This window comes from Vicugna pacos, chromosome 5, assembly GCF_048564905.1.
Source record: "Vicugna pacos chromosome 5, VicPac4, whole genome shotgun sequence".
Taxonomy (NCBI): domain Eukaryota; kingdom Metazoa; phylum Chordata; class Mammalia; order Artiodactyla; family Camelidae; genus Vicugna; species Vicugna pacos.
In genome coordinates this window covers 67810424-67828440 of record NC_132991.1, presented here as the reverse complement: position 1 = coordinate 67828440, position 18017 = coordinate 67810424, and the positions used below count along the sequence as shown (strand labels likewise).

Sequence of the window (18017 nt, the reverse complement as noted above, 5' to 3'; positions counted from 1 at the left end):
ATTTTCACAAAATGGATCCTATTCTAAATACAAGTTTCTAATCTTTTTTCTATTTACATATCATGAAGGGAAAATATACTTTCATTAGAAATTATTTAGAGCCAAAAGTTGGAGATTCTTTCTAATTTGGCCTGTTCATTTTCATAGATGAGAAAATTAAACTCTAGTGAGATTGTATGATTAAAGTTGATTCCCGTTTAGGTAGCATCAAAGCCACATCTATAACTCAAAACTCTTAAATCCCATGTCACCATTTTATGCAATTTAACTTAGTCCAAGTTACTAAATAGGAATTAAGGGGCATGAGAAAGTCTGTATCTTCCCCTAATGTGTTTTAGGTTGGGTAAAAGTTTGCTGAGGAACACAGTGGGAAAGATCAATTAACTCAGAATTTATTTAAAATATTTAATAGAAAATAATTTGTGAATTTTGTTCATTGGTTTTCAATCTTTATTTATTTTTTATTTTTTTTTCATTGATTTGAAGTCTTTAAAGCTTCAAACTGAGGCCTCCCTGTGAGAACAGTCCAGCTTGCAGCATTAAATCTTGGCACACCTCAAACTGCTACAAATTGTAAAACATTATTATCTAAACCAGTACCAATAGAAATGTGATTAAATCTAAGTAAGAGTTTCCTGACTTTTAAGCTAGTGACTTAAAAAAACCATTTACGCTGCGGTAATTTGAGTTAAAGACTTTAAAAAAGTTTCTGTGAGTCTTATCAATCATTATCAATTTTATTTGCTAAATTTAGTACTAGAGTGACATTATCTGTACATTCTTTGTATAAACACATCTTTTGGGGATTTCGTGATATTGAGAGGTTTTTGGAATTTTATGAATGTTCCACCCACCATTAAAACCAATGTTCTCTTATCGATGATTAATTCTGTCATGTGGGTCAGAATTAATACTTCTTTGAATATATGCAAACTGTCCTCCATTTAAAGTTTCTGTTTTGTCTTCCTCTGGTCTGTTTTTTTTTTTCTCATTTCTCTTCTTCTTGCTTTCCATTTTATTCTTTACTCTCATTCTCTTAAAATAAAAATCTTGAGGATTTTTTCCTGTTTTTCTTTGCTAGAAGAGATATTGAAGTCAATCAATATATTCCAATTACACAAATGGCATTGATTTACATAGACATATTATGATGCTAGTTAAAAGAAAGCTGGCTATTTAGAGTGTGCCAAAGAATTTGGAAGTGATTTATTTTCTCAAATGAAAACAGTAGTTCCAAATGATGGGGGGGAAATGCACTTACCCAACAATATATTTATCACCACAAACTTGGGTACTGAATTTAACCTATAAATCAAGATAATAAATTCCATTAGCAAAGGTTTAACTTTTTCAAGTCATAAATGCCCTTTACCTCTTTTCTATATCATGAGTAAAAAAGGCCTAACAACCTCATTTGTTCTTAAGCATCTATCTCTCTCTCTTATCCAGAGGGTGAAATTCAGGGGAGATGGTTGACCAATGCTTCTTGACCTGCTTGTATTTCGGGAGGACAGGAGACAATTGTTTCTGGTATATTCTACTTGTCTGCATTTCTTAACCCATGTAACAGAAAAGGCCAGAAATGGCAAAGTTTGCGTGTGCCAAGAACTTTATGTGATCAAACTGAATTTAAATAATGTTGAGAAGTAACCAAAATACAAGAGATGGATTCCTCAGGGGTTTAAAGGCAACTTCACTGCTGTAACGTGATTCTCTTGGGTGAATGCAGAAACTGGGCTCTACACATTGCAAGACAGAACCTAAAGACTCTGGGTTTTAGTCACAGTGCATCATTCTTGCTGCCTTCAGCAGGTCCCGATGTGACCACATAAGCACAATTATTTAGTTTCCTACTCATGGATGAAGCTCTGGGCCAGAGGTTTTCCTTTTGGAGCATCAGCCATGAAATGGAGCCTGCCAAGGAAAGCTGCTAAATGTAACCAGCTGCTTCTCAATTACATTCTCCTACAGCATGCTTGAGTGATGCAGCCCGTTTCCTGCCATGGTCTCCCTTCATCTCCTTTAGTTATTCCAGAGCTGAGTAACCTGCTAGAGAATTGTGCCTAGGAGAAGGCAGAGCCAAAGGGTCTGTATCTCAGATTCTGGCTGGTGATGGTTCAGTGTGATGTGTGGTCAGAATTGTAGATGATGAGGAAAAACCTTTCTCCCTTGCCTTGGCCAGTTAATGACACGTTTACTAGTTTCATTCTTTTCACGCTTGGAAAAAGGAAAATTGGCTATAGGTTTTGTCCAAATTACACTCAGAGAGGAGCAAAAAGTATGGCCAATAAATACTATAAGATCAATGATATGCTCTTTAAGGTGGTGAACACCAACTGAATCCATCAGCATGACCATATATTCTGCGTTTGTTTATAGTAAAGTATATATAACATGAAATTTACCATTTTAAACATTTTTAAAGTGTACAATTCAGGGTATTTATACATTCACTATGTTGTGCAACCATCACTACTATCTTGACCAGGAACAGTTTCATCACCCCCCCCCCCAAAAACCCATATCCATCAAGCAGCCATTCTCCACCCTTGGATTCTCCCCTGCCATCCCTTACCATCCATAGACTTCTTTCTGTCTCTATGAAATTGCCTATTCTGGATATTTCATACAAATGGAATCATACAACATGTGGCCTTTTTTGTCTGATTTCTTTCACTCAGCATAATGTTTTCAAGGTTCATCCATGTTGTAGCATGCATCAATACTTTATTCCTTTTCATGGCTGAATGATGTTCTTTTGTACAGATATACCACATTTTATTTATTCATTCATTGGTTGATGAACACTTGGGTTGTTTCCATCCTTTGGCTATTGTGATTAGTGCTGCTTTAAGACCATAGTTTTTATTTTTTCTTAAATAAAAATCTGATTTGCTGATTTGTGTTTTTGGGTACCCAAGATCTACCAGGAAGTTTGGTGGGGCTGGGTTTCAAGTTGCAAACTAGCAGGAAATTAGAGTCAGAAGCTCTGTTAGTTTAACAGGTCTTTGGAAGATGGTGAATGATGATGAGGGCGTAGTGAGAAAAGAAACTAGAGTTAAGTACTTTTGGGCTTTCATCTTGGTTCTGCCACCAACGGGCTGTGCATGTAATTTTGAGTAGATTAGTTCACCTCGCTAGGCCTTTGTTTGCCATCTATAAAATGGGAGAGCAGAACTCACATTTCTTCTAGGTTTCAATGCCTGTAACAGGACGTGCAAACCGACTGTGTTCCTCATCATCTGACACACATTTCTCCATCGTCACAGCTACTATCACTTACACTGCAAAGCAGTAAAGGTGCTCTTTTTCTATGTTCAAGGTGTGAACCTAACAGTTTTCTATGAACTGGAGGTGTGGAGGAGGTCATGCCCTGAAATCACTCAAATGCTGCAGTAGCAGCTGGGCTTGAAATAACACAGCTCACAATATGAAATCAGGGTCTGTCTCTGTCACAAAGAATCTGAGATAAGTGCTTGAGGCTGAGATTACCCAGCCACAAATATCACAGGAGAACTGGGTACCATCAAATGTTTGATACTTCCAAAATGTCGCTCTTCATAGATAGCTAGCAACTTTTGGAGTTCAAGTGGGTTATTCAGCATTAAAGGAGATTTTGAGTCACACTCCAAGGTTTCTTCCTCCTGGCACTAAGGCAAGTAAACAGTGACTTGTGAAGTTTACTGTCTTGTAAAATGGAAATGATACTGGGCCATCTCAACTTGTTCTAAGTGGGAATCAGGCTAATTCGGAGTACCATTCAGGTGGAGTAAGCTGGGGTGCATCACTGGTCAAAGACTGGAGAATTTACCCTTCCCATTCTGTCTGTCTCTCCTTGATGATGAAGGAACAGGATCTAGATGTATGATACCAGGCAAGTCAGTTAACTTCTCAGCATCAGTTTTCTGATCTGCAAAATAAAAGGGTCACTATTTTGAAAACATTTACTCTTGATTTTTGATTAAGTCACTTACCTAAGTTATTCATAGCTAGCTGTGTTGTGACAGGGGTGAAGAATTAAGGATAAACCACGGTCCTCAACTTTAATTCTACTTTTAAGTGTGAGAAGCTCAGAAGTTTGAGAGATATTCAGAGATAGTAATGGCTAAAACCAGAAATATAATGAGACTATTACCATAAATGGAGATAAGATATTCAAAAGCACTCAATCATATAAAGAGTTTGAGTAATTAGAACACAGATCCCCCTACAAATTGCTTTGTGACACTTGTAGTCACAGAGTTGACTTTGTCATTTATTCTTTCAAAAATATTTGTTTCCATCTCTGCATAAGTAAAGCTCTGATAGGTGAGGATTAACCTTCAACTGAAGTAGTGCCTGCGTTTCATTTTGTCATCCAGACCAGCAATAAAATTTTGCTTTCCTGACAACCCTTTTCACTTTTCTCCCAGTGAAGGGACAATGTAGATTGAAAAGCCAGCTGGAATCAACTGTATTTCCCCACTAAGTGACTGGCAGAAAGTCCACAGCTCAGAACCACCCCTTTTTACCCAACTCTATGATGTAGATTACGGTTTCCTAGGGACCAAAAAGTCATCTACTACGTTAATTCAAGTGAGTTCTTGCCCAGCCCATATTTTCAGCCTTTAATGGTAATGAAGCTAAAATTTCTTTCCAGTCACTTTGTATAACATTTCCTTTCTCTCTCTCTTTTGCAGTGAGATGATTGATAGATCATTGTTTAGCAATCACTTTGGTAGATGATCTTCTTTTTCCTTTGAAGTCAATTTTGAAAGGAGTTGTACTGTGATGAGTGAATTAGCATAAAACACAGAGTATATAACCTTAATTAGGCATGATTATGGGCTCAACGTAATGCAATATCCTGAAACTGCACACTATGCAAATATTACACTTTTCATTCTTCCCATTACATGTGAAACCATCAAGCAAAGGATGTTTTGCAGCACATACCACAGTCAATGCCAGGTGCAAATCTTTCAAAAAATGGTTGGTTTTTTGGGGGGAGGGGGGAGTGTACCAGATGGGGAAAGAACAAGAGGAGGAGGTTTAGAAAAAAAAAACATTTTAAAAGTTCAAATAAGCTCAGGATGAGTTTTACAAGCTTGGAGGAGTTTTACAATTAAGTAAAACAATCCAGTTACCCCCCCCCAACCCATATCTCATCTGGAATTCTGAAGACACTTCACTCTAGGTATCACTGTGAATTATGCAAATCTTGAGAGCTCTTTCAAATCCAGTAACCACTAAGAATACTACAAAATCAGTCTGGGGTTTAGTCAAACTAGTAGGATATAGGAAGATGGTGAGGAAATGAAATCACAGTGAATCACCGAACCCTAATTTTAGCCAATTATTTTTATTTCCTTTACCATCAATCTTTTTTTTTTTATTCAAGTGGCAAAGGTAAATAACAAGACTGACTTTCCTCTTCCTAACCTGAAATGAAAATATCCAAGGATGTGGTATGCTCAAAAATTTGAATATTCAACTACCGAATAATTGAGAGCTCACAATACAGAATTCTTAGATTATGTCTAGATTTGTGAGTTTTCAGACTCAATCAGGTAGCAAATAATAAGCTATTTGGTTTCAGATACTGATGGAGACACTGACAGTGGCAGAAATTCAATTCATGTGTTAGTGTTAGAAAAGTAGTTACCTGATTTTAGTCTAATGTTACGTCCATTCACCTAGATGATAGTGAAAGAAGGGTTTATACAGCAGCTGAAGTTTGAAATCCATAGTTTTCTCTGTATAAAATAGATAAATTAGTATTTACAGAGCACATATTATCTTCTAGGCACAGTTTTCAACATTTTATTGGCATAGTCTTATTGAATCATTATAATAATCCTATGAGATGGTTACTATAACTAGCCATATCTTACAGATGAGGAAGTTGAGGATTAGAGTAGCTCAAAAATCTCACCTAAGATATATCTAGTAAGCAGTGGAGTCAAGGATTTGAACTCATGTCTGTCTGAGTTCTAAGAGCCATGCTCCAAACCACTGTGCTGGGCTCATTAGTGCCTATCAGTCCTCTGATGGAATCCTTACTGGTTAGCACTTTCCCCAGAGCTGGAAATGAGATGCAAGAGAAATAAAGTGTTGAGAACTAAATCAAAATGCAGAAATTCTCCATCATCTGTTATGTAAAAGGAGGTCCTAGTTAGGTGATATGTGTGGGGTGAGGATATAAGCATCATGGAAATAGAATTTGAAATAGGGGGAAAAGAATTGCACAGGACTGGTGGTAATAAATCCAAACCTGCATGATACAACATGTTATTATTGCACATGAAATAACAGGGGAAAAAAGTACTGGATGGGAATGAGACCAGGATTTAAATCCAGTTTTTGCTGGGACTGGATCTATCAGGGACTCTACAGGAAACAGGTGGTTCAAATAAGAGACTCGTTGAAGGAACTATATATAATTTAAAGTCAACCCTTGGTATCCATGTTTCCTCCATATGTGATTCCACTTCTGTGGATCCAACCAGTGGAGCATGATGTGGTATTGTAGTACTTACAATTGAAAAAAATCTGCATATAAATGGACCTGTGCAGTTCAAACCCATATTGTTCAAGCGTCAACTGTATTTTAGAGGTACTAAGGAAGGCAAGGGGCAGAGGATGTTAACGCATTCCAGTGCTAGCAATAGCGGAAGCTGAAGAAATAGTGAGAACTGGCGTTATGGGAGTGGGAGTGTGGCGGGGACCTGATGAGCTGTAGTTGTGCAGAGCTACCATTACTGCCAGAGACAGAGCCTGAATCTGGCAGAGTGTGGGGAAGAAATACCTTGCCCTCCATCCTCATGCCCTCTGATCTTCTGCTGGTGCCTCCCAGCAGCTGGTGCCTCCCTGAGCCAACCTGCCTGAGAACCCAGTCCTCTATGGGGGTCTATCTCCCAGGGGGTCCTCACAATGGACATGAGGACGGGGGATGGAAAATAACCCTGAGCAAGTCACTTCCTCTCTCTAAATTTCAATTTGCTTATCTGTGGTACGGTGCCTACCGTATTAATAGTGGCCTTATAATTTTTACTTTCAACTTTTGTTTTGAAAAAGTTCAATCTTACAAAATATTTATGAGAATATACCATGAACACACCAATGTAGCCTTCACCTAGACTCTCCAATTGTTGCCATTTTCTCACTGTTGTTTTTTCCTTTTCTCTCTACTAACACAAACATACACACAAATTTTTATAGCCTTTTATATTTTATTTCTTTTATAATTCTTTGTGTGGACATACGTTTTTATGTCTCTTGGATAAAAATCCAGAAGTGGGAACGCTGGATTATACGGTAAATACATGTTTAACTCAATAACATACAGCCCTCCTGTTTTCCAGGAGGCTGTAACTTGTTACATTATCACTAAAAGTGTATGAGACTTCAGTTCTTCCACATCCTCTCCAACACTTGCTATTATCAGTCTCTTTAATTTCAGTCATTATGGGGTGTGTAGTAGTATCCCATCGTACACACATATTTTTGCTGAAGCATTTGAGAGTTATCTGCCAACATCTTGAGATTTTATCCCTAAATATACACTTGAGCAAATATTGCCCTCCAAACAAAGGTATTTCCCTACATAACCCCAATACAATAACACCTAGTAAATTTAACATTAATGTAATGCTATTATTAAATACAGTCTACATTCAAATTTGCCCAAGTGTCTCATGATGTGCTTTATAGTTTTTCTCAATCAAGGATCACATACTGGATTTTGTCATCATATCTCAGTCTCCTTTAATCCACAACAGCTTTTCCGGTTTTTTATTTTTTACTCTTTCATGATAAATAACATATTTGAGGAATCAAAGGCCAGTTTTGAAGGCCTGTTGTTTTGCAGAATGTTCCCAATGTGGATTTTTCTAGTTGCATTTTCACAATTAGATTCATGTTAAGCAATTTTGGCAATAATACTACAGAGGTGTTGTGTTCTTCTCAGGGCATTGTATCTGGACATGATGTTAGAATGGCCCATCAAGGGTGAACTTCAGTTTCATCACTTGGTTAAGGCAGTGTCTGTTAGATTTATCCATTATTTTCTCCTCTTTGTAATTATTAAGTCATCTATAGGATAATATATGTGAAGGTAAATTTTTCACCAACATCCTTTCACCCAGTGGTTTTTACAACCATTGTTTGGCAGAAATAATTTCATAAAACTATAATTAAGGGACCCAGTAAGACTTCTTTACAAGTTTTGATTACAACCCTCATCTCTTTTTGAGTTAAACTGTCTTCATTCATTTATATATTAAAATGTTTGGAAGTGTGCACATTATGTGACTTGGCCCTGTGAAATTTTCACCTGTGGCTTCATGGTTGCCTAAACTAATACCTTTAGCTCAGACCTTTCTCCTGTGCTCCACATCCACATTGGCAATTGCTTTTGAGTCTCTCCACTTTGCCATCTGTGGATTCCTTAAACTCAATTCGCCTAAATGGAGCTCATCATCTTCACTTCCTGATCTGCTATTCTTATATTTTCTATTCCATTCCATTACGCTTCTGTTTTTTCAGTGACTATTTACTGAGTAGCCAGCTACCATAAGAGGTCTTTTATACATGTTACATGCATTATCTCATTTAACTCTTGCAATAGCATTGAGGCTATTTCCTGGAAGTTACTGGGCTCTCAGCCCCAGATTAACAGCCAGTCTCCATGCTAGGATTCAAATCTAGTTCTCTTTGACTTCAAAGCCTTTGTTTTAGTGTAGTGATTAACAGCATCATTGGTTTCAAATCCCAGCTCCACTACTAAACATGGGAGACTGGATAAGTTTCCTTAACTTTCAGTGCTTTAGTTTTTGTCCTTCATAAATTGGGAAACAATAATCCTTGCCATTAGGGTTGTTTTGAGACTTGAATGAGTTAAAACTTGGCAAACATTTGAACAGTTCTTGGCAGCACTACAGCCTCCCATGCCATGAATCTGGCGTCATCCTAAACCTGTCCATCCACTCACTGCTTGTGGCTTAGTCCCCTAGGGGCTTTGTTACCACTGCTCTCTCGCCTTAGTTTAGGCCAGGAGTTGGCAAACCATGGCCTGCAGGCCAAATCCAGCCTCCACCTGCTTTTGTAAATAATTTTTTTAAAATTTGAGGTGTGATTTACATTAAAAATGTTTTATTGGAACAGAGCTGTGGCCATTTACTTATTTTTCATGGTTGCTCTCACCCTTCCACAGCACAGGTGACTAGTGGCAACAGAGACCACTCTGTATGGCCTGCAAAGTCCAATATATTTACTGTCCAACACTTTACAGAAGAAGTGTGCCAATTCCTGATTACCTGGGGCACTGCAGTAGTCTCCTTCTTGATTTTCCTGGTTCTATCTTTGTCCTTCTTGAATGCGTCCTCCTTACCCTTCCTCCTCCTGCACAAAGGGGAATTTCCCTAGAACATGAACTTGATCATGCTTCTTTGCTCCTTACAGGTGCGTTGGCCTTTACGGCTCAGAACCACAGCTTCCACCTACTGGTGATCCCCATACTAGGCTTGTTCTCTGGCTGTGATGAATGCTTTATGTCCTTGCCAGCCTTGCCCCATGCTGTCCTTTCTGTCCAAATACCCACCTCTTGCCCTGTCCTGAATGATAAGCGCAGGGTTTACTTCCTCTGAGGAGCCCTCTCTGACTTCCACAGGCCGAATCAATGTCCTCTGTTCCTTTATGGCTTGTGCAATACTTCAGTTCTAGCATTTATCCACCATATCATCATCATGCGTTTAGCTCTCTGCCCTGCGACTGCTGTGGGTTCTTCTCAAGAGTAGGAACATACATGCTTCTCTTTTGTATCTCTCGTGCCCAGACTGGGATCTGGCCCTTGGTAAGTGTCCATTAGGTTGTACTTGCCTGCTGGCATTTCAGCTGGAGGTTGATGGCTTTGTATGGTTCTTAGGGAGTACAGAGAAGAGGCAGGTTGGAAGAAGCTTTCTGGAGGAGCTGACACCTTAGCTAACTCCTGGAGGATGAGGAGGGTAAAACAAGGCCATAGAAGGAAAAAGGCAGTAGGAACAGTGTTGGCAAAGGTGATGAAAACTGAAAGAGGTGTGCTGGAGAAATGACAAGCAGAGGAAGGGGGCATGTGAGGGAGTGCTGGAAGACAGGCTGAGAAGGGAGGCATCAGGCCCACGGTCTGCAGGGCTGAGGTGCTTGGACACTGGAAACCACGACGGGTGACATATTCTATTCAGCACTCCACACTCCATGCGGAACTGCCTGGCCATACTCCATGAAGTAACTATCTGTTGCATGCCAGGCTTCTAGAAGTCTTTTACAGCATTAACTGTATTTTTGTCTTCTCATCATTCAATTTTATGTGCACACAATTTCTGGCATATCATAAGTTCTCAACAAATGTTTCTTTCATCACTGAAATAGATGAAAACTCTCCACTTTTAAAGTAGGGGGATTCCCCAATGCTTAATATTTTCTTATAGGATAAACATTTGTTTGTCTACAACTTTCAAAAATTTAAGAACTTCAGTCATATTTTAACCTCAGTTATTAGATTTTCTGCTTGAAAAGTTTCTGTTAGAAAAAAAAAGTCTATCCTCTTATAGAAGGTTTTAATCTCTTGGATCATTTTGGTTGAATTCTCCAACTCTGTTTTATCTTTGTTGAGTCAAGGCTTCCAAGAACACCTGAATTTTTTCCTAATCTGTAAAACCAAAGGCAGATCAATTTATTTCTTAGGATTTTGATATTTTCCCTTAACAAAATGCTAAATGGAGTTAGGAGAAATAAATTCTTGGGTGGGTGAGTGTAGCTCTGTGGTATAGCACATGCCTAGCCCCCACGAGGTCCTGGGTTCAAGCCCCAGTAGCTCCATTAAAAAAATAAATTAATAAAATAAACTTTTTTTTTTTTGTAAAGCATGCCAAGAATAGTGCCTAACAGGTGAAATGAAGAGCTTTTATTACTGATGTCCAGACTAATTCTGTCTTTAGTACAAGGGCTCAGAGAGCCAGCAGCTTAGCAGTTTTGCGGGGTGTCCATGAAGTACATTGGGTGGCAAAAGATGACTGGATAACTGGATAAAATTGGGTCCTAGGGGGACTCCTGCACTCCAGGAAATTCTCCAAGTCTCCACTTATCCTCAAAGTGAACAAGAAGCTTCAGTTTCTAATTGAGTGCATTTTCCATCCATGGATTGGCTTGTTTTGCTCAGTTTTACTTTGAGTGTTTGAGGTTATCTTTTCGACGTAACAGCTAAACCCACGGCTTCCTTTCTCGTAAAACCAAAACAAAAAGGCTTTCTATTCAGGTGCCTCCTCTGTGTGCACATGTGTAGTACATACCTGGGATCAAAGCCAGCTATATAAAGTCCTTGATTCTGTGTGGGTTCAAACACATTTCAAAGCTTCAGGATCCTGAAAGTTTTCGCTCTGCTTCCTGAAGACCAGAACACCGCTCCCATAAAGCCATGGTTTGGTTTGGATTCCGGAGCCATGGGGCTCGGCTGGACCTGGCTTCTGGGACCTGGCCCTGCACTGCCCTGTTTTCTCTTCTCTTCATCCCTGTCTTCTCCAAAGGTGAGTGAGGATTTTGGAGCACGAAATTGGAGGAGGTGTTTCTCCCACCTGGGTTTCATTTCTTTCAGCAGTCAGGGCAGTGATTTATAGCAAAGCCAGAAGCTCAAGGTAAGACTCCAATCTCCTAGCTTGGGCAGCTCTGTATTCCAAGGCAGGCAGGGGACAGCTGGCAGCAGCAAATCAGCAGAGACATGGCTCAGAGCAGGTGCCGGGCATGGAGGGGGCGCTTCGTGAATACACGCGAGTTGGTTTGAGAAGCATGAGCGATTTCAGGCAATTCTACAAGATTGGAAGGAAATCCTGTAAAGTCAAGTGATTTAAGAGAGAAAAGATACCCACGGTCCGAAATACATTTGGGCTTGGAATCACGGTTGGCTCAAGATTTCCCTTTTTAAAGAACATTGATTTAAGAAAATTATGGGAAGTTTCTTTCCTACCCAATTGAAGGTTTTAAGGTCCTGTAATTCAATTTTATAAATGAATTAGTCAGCTTGTTTAGAATTTCAGCCTTCTTTACTCAATCCAAATTTTAAGTCCTCTTAATGAACTCTGTAACCTAGTTAGCTAATTATTTTTAAAAATGAAAGCTGTTTGAAATTGTAAAAAAAAAAGGGAAGAGGGGAAAAAAGAATGAAAGAAAGAACGAAAGAACAAAAGAAAGAAAGAAAGTAATAAAAAGACAGGTCTGTTTGGCATAAGATACTTAGCTGCCTGACTTATCTTTGGACTTCAGGTGCTGATTCCCCAGTGTTCAGATGAAGTAAAGCTCTTTAGAGGTTGATACTGGGTTTGTTATGTGGCATAAAATGATGAGCAGTTCCACTGAATTTTAACCTTTTCTCTCTCTAGACCTTCCCGGTTAAGAAACCATGTGGTTTATACAAAGTAGGTGCTCAAAAGATATTTGATAATTTAATTTCTACTGGATAAATAATCTTCATATACATTTTCTTATTTGATGTGTTTTGAACTTGTAAAGGTTAAATATCCTTAGAAAAAGTCAAATTTACTTTTTAGAAAATTTATCTCAACTTGTAACTGGGATCCTCCCAACGGTGGAGGAAAATCAAGTACAACCAGATTTAGTGGTGATAACTGGGAGCTTGCCTAGAGGAGGGCAGGAAACTTGGTTTTCTTTAGGCTTAGCGACATCACAAATGAGCAGGATATAATGACTAATGCACAAAACATTGTAATATAGGGCAGAACTGGATTAAGTGGTGCGATGGAGTTATAACAGTATGAAGGAGGCTCAGAGGGCATCCCTGATAGACATAGATGAGGGTTGGGAAGAAGGCTGTTGTCTAGCCGACCATGGCTGCTGGATTAATCATGGCAATGGCTGCTGCAATATTGTCCTCTCTTTGGAGGACACAGGTTGTCCAGTACAGGTGCGGTGGGCTGTGGGGAAGGACTAGTACTTTTAGTATAAAGTGATTTATCCACAGGAAGAGGTATCCTGGAAAGTGGTGTCCACTCAGACTGGGGTGGTAGGTTGGGATCGGATGCAATCAGTGACATGTAAGGCATGAAAGGATTCGAAGAGAATGAGTGACATGATTCAATCCAAGTTTTGAGTATCACTTGTATGACTGATTGACTAGAGAGGGGCCAAGTTAGTTACAGGAGGGGAGTTTGGCATGAGGCCACCATATTTTATATGATGTGAGCCCTTTTGTATAGAGAGCTGGCCTCCCTTATCCTGTAGAAGCCGGAGGGAAAAGAACAAAGGGACACAAGGTGTTTAAGGAAGGAGAGAGGGTGGCAGAAGAGGTGATGGCAGTGGCAGGGGAAGCCCACAGAAGTTAACAGCAGGGTTGCCTCAGCCTAGAGAGGAAACGACCCGGTGCCCTCTACTCTGTGGCTTCCTTCATCAAGCAGCATCCCTCACTCTGTAATAACACGGGGAGGTGGGGCTGGCACCGCGAGCCAAGGCTTAGCTCTTCGTGGGTGACAGAGGTCCAGGGCCAGGTAAATGCAGGCAGAGTTTCCTGAGGTGTGCTTTGAGGGGCTCAGGCAAGATTCTATACCTCAGCCTCCAAGGTTTTCCCCATGACTTGTTATAGCCCTACAGTTCTGTGATAGCCTCAGAATACCAGAGTTGGAAGGCACTCCGATGGCATGTGATCTAACCCCCTCTTTTGCATGTGAGGGAAACATGAAGGCTACAGGGGAGGCATGGCTTCCCCGAGTCACATATTTCATGATAGAGCCAGCCCTTCTGTCTGTTACATCAGTGTCCTTCCTGCCACAACCAACTGCCTTCAAGAAACTGTTTTCCAATAAGGACGCACCTATATGGAGAGTGGCTGGAAGGCAGTGGAGAGATGGAGGGGATACTGGGGTGGGTGGAGAAGGGAAGGGATGGGGAGGGTGATGGTTTGTTGACAGGGCAGGGAGGAGAGGAGGGCTGACAGGTGAAGCTGGTGGCGGGAGCGGGGGCACCAGAGATCAACTGTTCCTGGCCTGAGGGTTTGCCTGGACGCTGCTGTCAGCGAACGCGGGTTCACAGAGCTCCCTTTGGTTTTCCCGTGTTAGGCATGCACGTGGCCCAGCCCGCGGTGGTGCTGGCCAGCAGCCGAGGCGTGGCCAGCTTTGAGTGTGAGTATGGGTCTTCAGGCAAAGAGGCCGAGGTCCGGGTGACCGTGCTGCGGCAGGCGGGCAGCCAGATGACCGAAGTCTGTGCCGCCACGTACATGGTGGAGGACGAGCTGACTTTCCTGGATGATTCCACCTGCACTGGCACCTCCAGTGGAAACAAAGTGAACCTCACCATCCAAGGGCTGAGGGCCATGGACACCGGGCTCTACATCTGCAAGGTGGAGCTCATGTACCCGCCGCCCTACTACGTGGGCCTGGGCAACGGAACCCAGATTTATGTCATTGGTGAGCAAAGCTGCATCGCTGACTGGCGTCTTCTGCATTGCTGTCTCTTCTTTGCTTGAAAGCAGTTTTGTTCCTTGATTTCAGGTCATTCGTTTTTAAGATTGTGGGAATTCTCTTTAAGAGCTCTCTCGCGTCCTGCTTAGAGTGGTTGGAGAGACAAAAGGCACTCTGACTATAAAATAAACTGAGTCAGGGAAGACGTTTTTCCTCCTGGCAGACGGGGCACTCACTCTGGAGTGATAATGAGCATGACACTTGGCCTTGGCCTTCGATCTGACCCTCCCGGGGAAGGACCCCAACAGCCAGGACCTACGTAGGGGCTCACAACCCTATTCAGGGGTGGGCATCAAGGTCTGGAAGCTCTGACTCCTTCCTTTTCTCACCCGCGGGGCAAGAAGGGCCCTAAAGTTTAGCTGGAGTCTCAGGGACACTCTGCTTTGTTTTCTGCTACAGATCCAGAGCCGTGCCCGGATTCTGACTTCCTCCTCTGGGTCCTGGCATCAATCAGCTCGGGGTTGTTTTTTTACAGCTTCCTCATCACAGCGGTCTCTTTGAGCAAAATGGTGAGTGCGCTGCTGCCCACTCCCCGTCCTCGGTGGGAATGCCTTTCGCGAGAGCAACTGACCAAATGATGCCGTTGGGTTGAGTTTTCTTGAGATGCAGCAATAAGTGAAGAAGAGGAAAAACAATGGTACAGAACACGCTAGAACCCTTGGCACTGGCCTTTGAGGTTTCGGGATGACTAACAAGCCAGATGAGTGTGTTTGACATTGAATGTTTGTGTGCTTCTGAGCAGGGTTTCGGTCTGAGTAACCGTTTGAACAACCCAGGCAGCTGTTCTGCTCTTTGTCTTCATGACAATTGTACTGAAGTTGAAAACCCTGAAACGCAAGATGAGGTTGGGCAGGATGCTGCTGGAGAAGACCACCTGGGGGGTTTATTCTCCCCTTAATGTCCCTCCACTTCACCTGGAAGCCGTCTCTGGGTGCCACCTCACTTGTGCCTTCCTGGTCCAAGCTGTCGCTGTCGACGTTAACACCAGCCCAGGGCTCCCTGTTACACAGTGTGCTCCGCTGGCAAGTCTTACCCTCCTCTCCAGCCCAGGAAATGAGAACCCAGTTGTGTAGAAGGTGTAGAAGAGACAGAGGCAGGAATCAGGTCTCCTGTCATCATTTCTTTGTGACAGTCTCTTGAAGGCCCCTTTGCCTAAGGCTGGTTTCATCATCACAAACTGCTTCCTCCCCTTCCTCCCTCATCCCCCTTCTTTCCCTCCCCCTTCCCCTCCCCTCCCACCACACACTCTATTCCAAGGTCCCCTACTCAATCTCTTCTGTTGCTGTAGCTTCTTCCTACCTCATTTGCTACGAACTGCTACACAGACTAGCAGACTAGACTTCAATTTACTGAGGTGATAAAAACTGGGAACTAATGTGAACAGAGAAAAAGTAATAAAACGTATACCAGGAGTGGAGATGAGAAATGCAGCTCTCAAAGAGGATAACTGAAGTTCATTATCTTATCAAGTTCATCCCCTCACAGACAGGATCTGGTCAATTATCATAGGCATTGTGGGTGTTCTTTCTAAAGCTTTCTCCAAGTTCCTTTCTCCTGTCTACCTATCAGGGAAAATCATTTCTATTTTATGTCAATCGCACAGAGTTATTTACCCAAAATGAATTTTAATAACTGAATCAAGAAAATCTCCTGGGGCTTATAATTTTGTATTTTGTGAATATCTATTTTTCAACAGGGGAGGAACCCAATATTTGTTGGGTCTTATTATGGCTAGAAGTGGTTGCTATATTCCACAGTACTAACGACTATTTTTCTTTGTGTTTGGCAGCTAAAGAAAAGAAGCCCTCTTACTACAGGGGTCTATGTGAAAATGCCCCCAACAGAGCCAGAATGTGAAAAGCAATTTCAACCTTATTTTATTCCCATCAATTGAGAGACCATTATGAAGAAGAAAGACTGTTTTCCAGTTTGGAAGAGCTGAGGCAATTCTAACTTTTTGCTCTCCAGCTATTTTTGTTTGTTTGTGTATTTGGGGGGGACTCACCTCTCTTTACTATAAAGCTGGATGCAGAACCCAAATTAAGTGTACTACAATTGAAAGCAAAGGACCAGGCAAACAGAGCCGGGATGGTTCTGACACATCTGATCCAATTTTAGCAAAAGCATCACTTGGGAGCAATGTGGGGATGCAGCATTATGAGGTGGGAGCAAGGACATAAGTTAGGAAATGGTACAGTCCCAAGAAAGCAAAGGATGAAGTAAGGGAGAGGATGACACTGTACACATCTTGTATTTACATGTGAGAAGTTTATAGCTAAAATGATGTTTTCAAGTTAAATTTTTATGCTGTATTATTTTTCTTAAGAAATATATAATTATGTGATGATTTTAAGAAAGACTCACATGGCTATATTTTAGCCAGTGATTCCAAAGGTTGTATTGTACCAATATGTATTTTTTATCTGATAGTATTGTGCATGGGAGCCACATGTGCTTTTGTGTATTTGCTGATGGTCTGAATATAAACACTATATGGCAGTGTCTTCCCACCACTGGTTCAGGGGAAGTTTTCTGGAGGGACTCAGGACACTAATACACCAGGTTGAGTACAAGGTCACTGGCTTGGAAACTGGATAAGGTCATAGCCAATGCTTGCAGACATGTTGGGCTGAATTGGTGTTGCCATGTGCTTTGGATTTTTATACCAGCTCTTTTCACGGGTTTGCAAGGAATCCAAGGCTGGTGGTATCTGAGTTAACTCAACAGAACACTGTCGTCGAGAAACAGGCTCATTTCAGAAGTCTTGGAGGTATGAATCTTAAGGAAGCTCTCATTCCACGGGGCCCTGATTCCTTACACATGGTTAATGCCACAGACAGAAAAAAAACCAGCAAGTAGGCAGACGGAGCGTGAAGATCTCTGAAAACAAACACTGTTGGTGTTTTTTAACTCAATATTTTCCATGAAAATGCAACAACATGTATAATATTTTTAATTAAATAAAAATTTGTGGTGGTCGTTTTCCAGAGCTGTTTCTATCTTCCTCATATTTGAGTATTGTGTTTGAATTTATTTTTGTTGTTGTTGTTGGGTTTTTTTGGGGGGGTAATTAGGTATGTTTATTTATTTTTAATGGAGGTACTGGGGATTGAACCCAGGACCTCGTGCATGCTAGGCATGCACTTTTCCACCGAGCTACAACCTCCCCCTGTTAGAGCTTATTTTTGATTGATCTATTCAGCAGCTGGCTGAGTCTCCAATATTAGAAATACTGGGAACAAATTGAAAAACAACCCCGAAATGGCAAATAATGCTTCACGAGTCAGCTGTCCACCAGCTCTTTACCTACAAGCCATTCTTGGGAGGATCACATCCTCTGTCCTGATTTCTTCTCCGCTGTCTGGGTTGTGAAGCTGGCTACCGCAGCTCTAGCAGCCCTTGATAAATCACACAGCCTTCTCTTTAGCACAGGTTCTTCACCTCCTTTTTCGTACCCAGAGCTTTCTCAGTTCCACTCGGGCACTGATTACAGTTGCCACAGCAACTCTGGTGTTGATCGACCGTGCAGCCATTTGA

At 41.3% G+C, this 18017-nt stretch overlaps 1 protein-coding gene across 2 annotated transcripts; it reads left to right on the top strand.

Annotated features, from left to right (window-relative positions):
• Positions 1-11275: 11275 nt before the first annotated feature.
• On the top strand, positions 11276-16430 carry CTLA4 (cytotoxic T-lymphocyte associated protein 4). 2 transcript variants are annotated; one of them, XM_006205207.3, is made up of 4 exons: positions 11276-11540; positions 14079-14426; positions 14880-14989; positions 16270-16430. In XM_006205207.3, exons 1-4 carry the CDS (start codon positions 11432-11434, stop codon positions 16372-16374), a joined length of 672 nt encoding a protein of 223 aa, XP_006205269.1. In that variant the 5' UTR covers positions 11276-11431; the 3' UTR covers positions 16375-16430. The 2 variants fall into 2 exon arrangements, with proteins under 2 accessions (XP_006205269.1, XP_006205270.1); XM_006205208.4 differs by lacking the exon at positions 14880-14989 and having other exon boundaries at positions 11375-11540.
• The last annotated feature ends 1587 nt before the right edge of the window (positions 16431-18017 follow it).

What these genes read in the sequence shown, in the direction of transcription:
- CTLA4 (XM_006205207.3), top strand. Translation starts at nt 11,432, where the DNA reads ATGGTTTGGTTTGGATTCCGGAGCCATGGGGCTCGGCTGGACCTGGCT. An exon ending in CATCCCTGTCTTCTCCAAAG is followed by an intron (nt 11,541 to 14,078) that starts GTGAGTGAGGAT and finishes TTCCCGTGTTAG; the next exon opens with GCATGCACGTGGCCCAGCCC. An exon ending in CGGTCTCTTTGAGCAAAATG is followed by an intron (nt 14,990 to 16,269) that starts GTGAGTGCGCTG and finishes TGTGTTTGGCAG; the next exon opens with CTAAAGAAAAGAAGCCCTCT.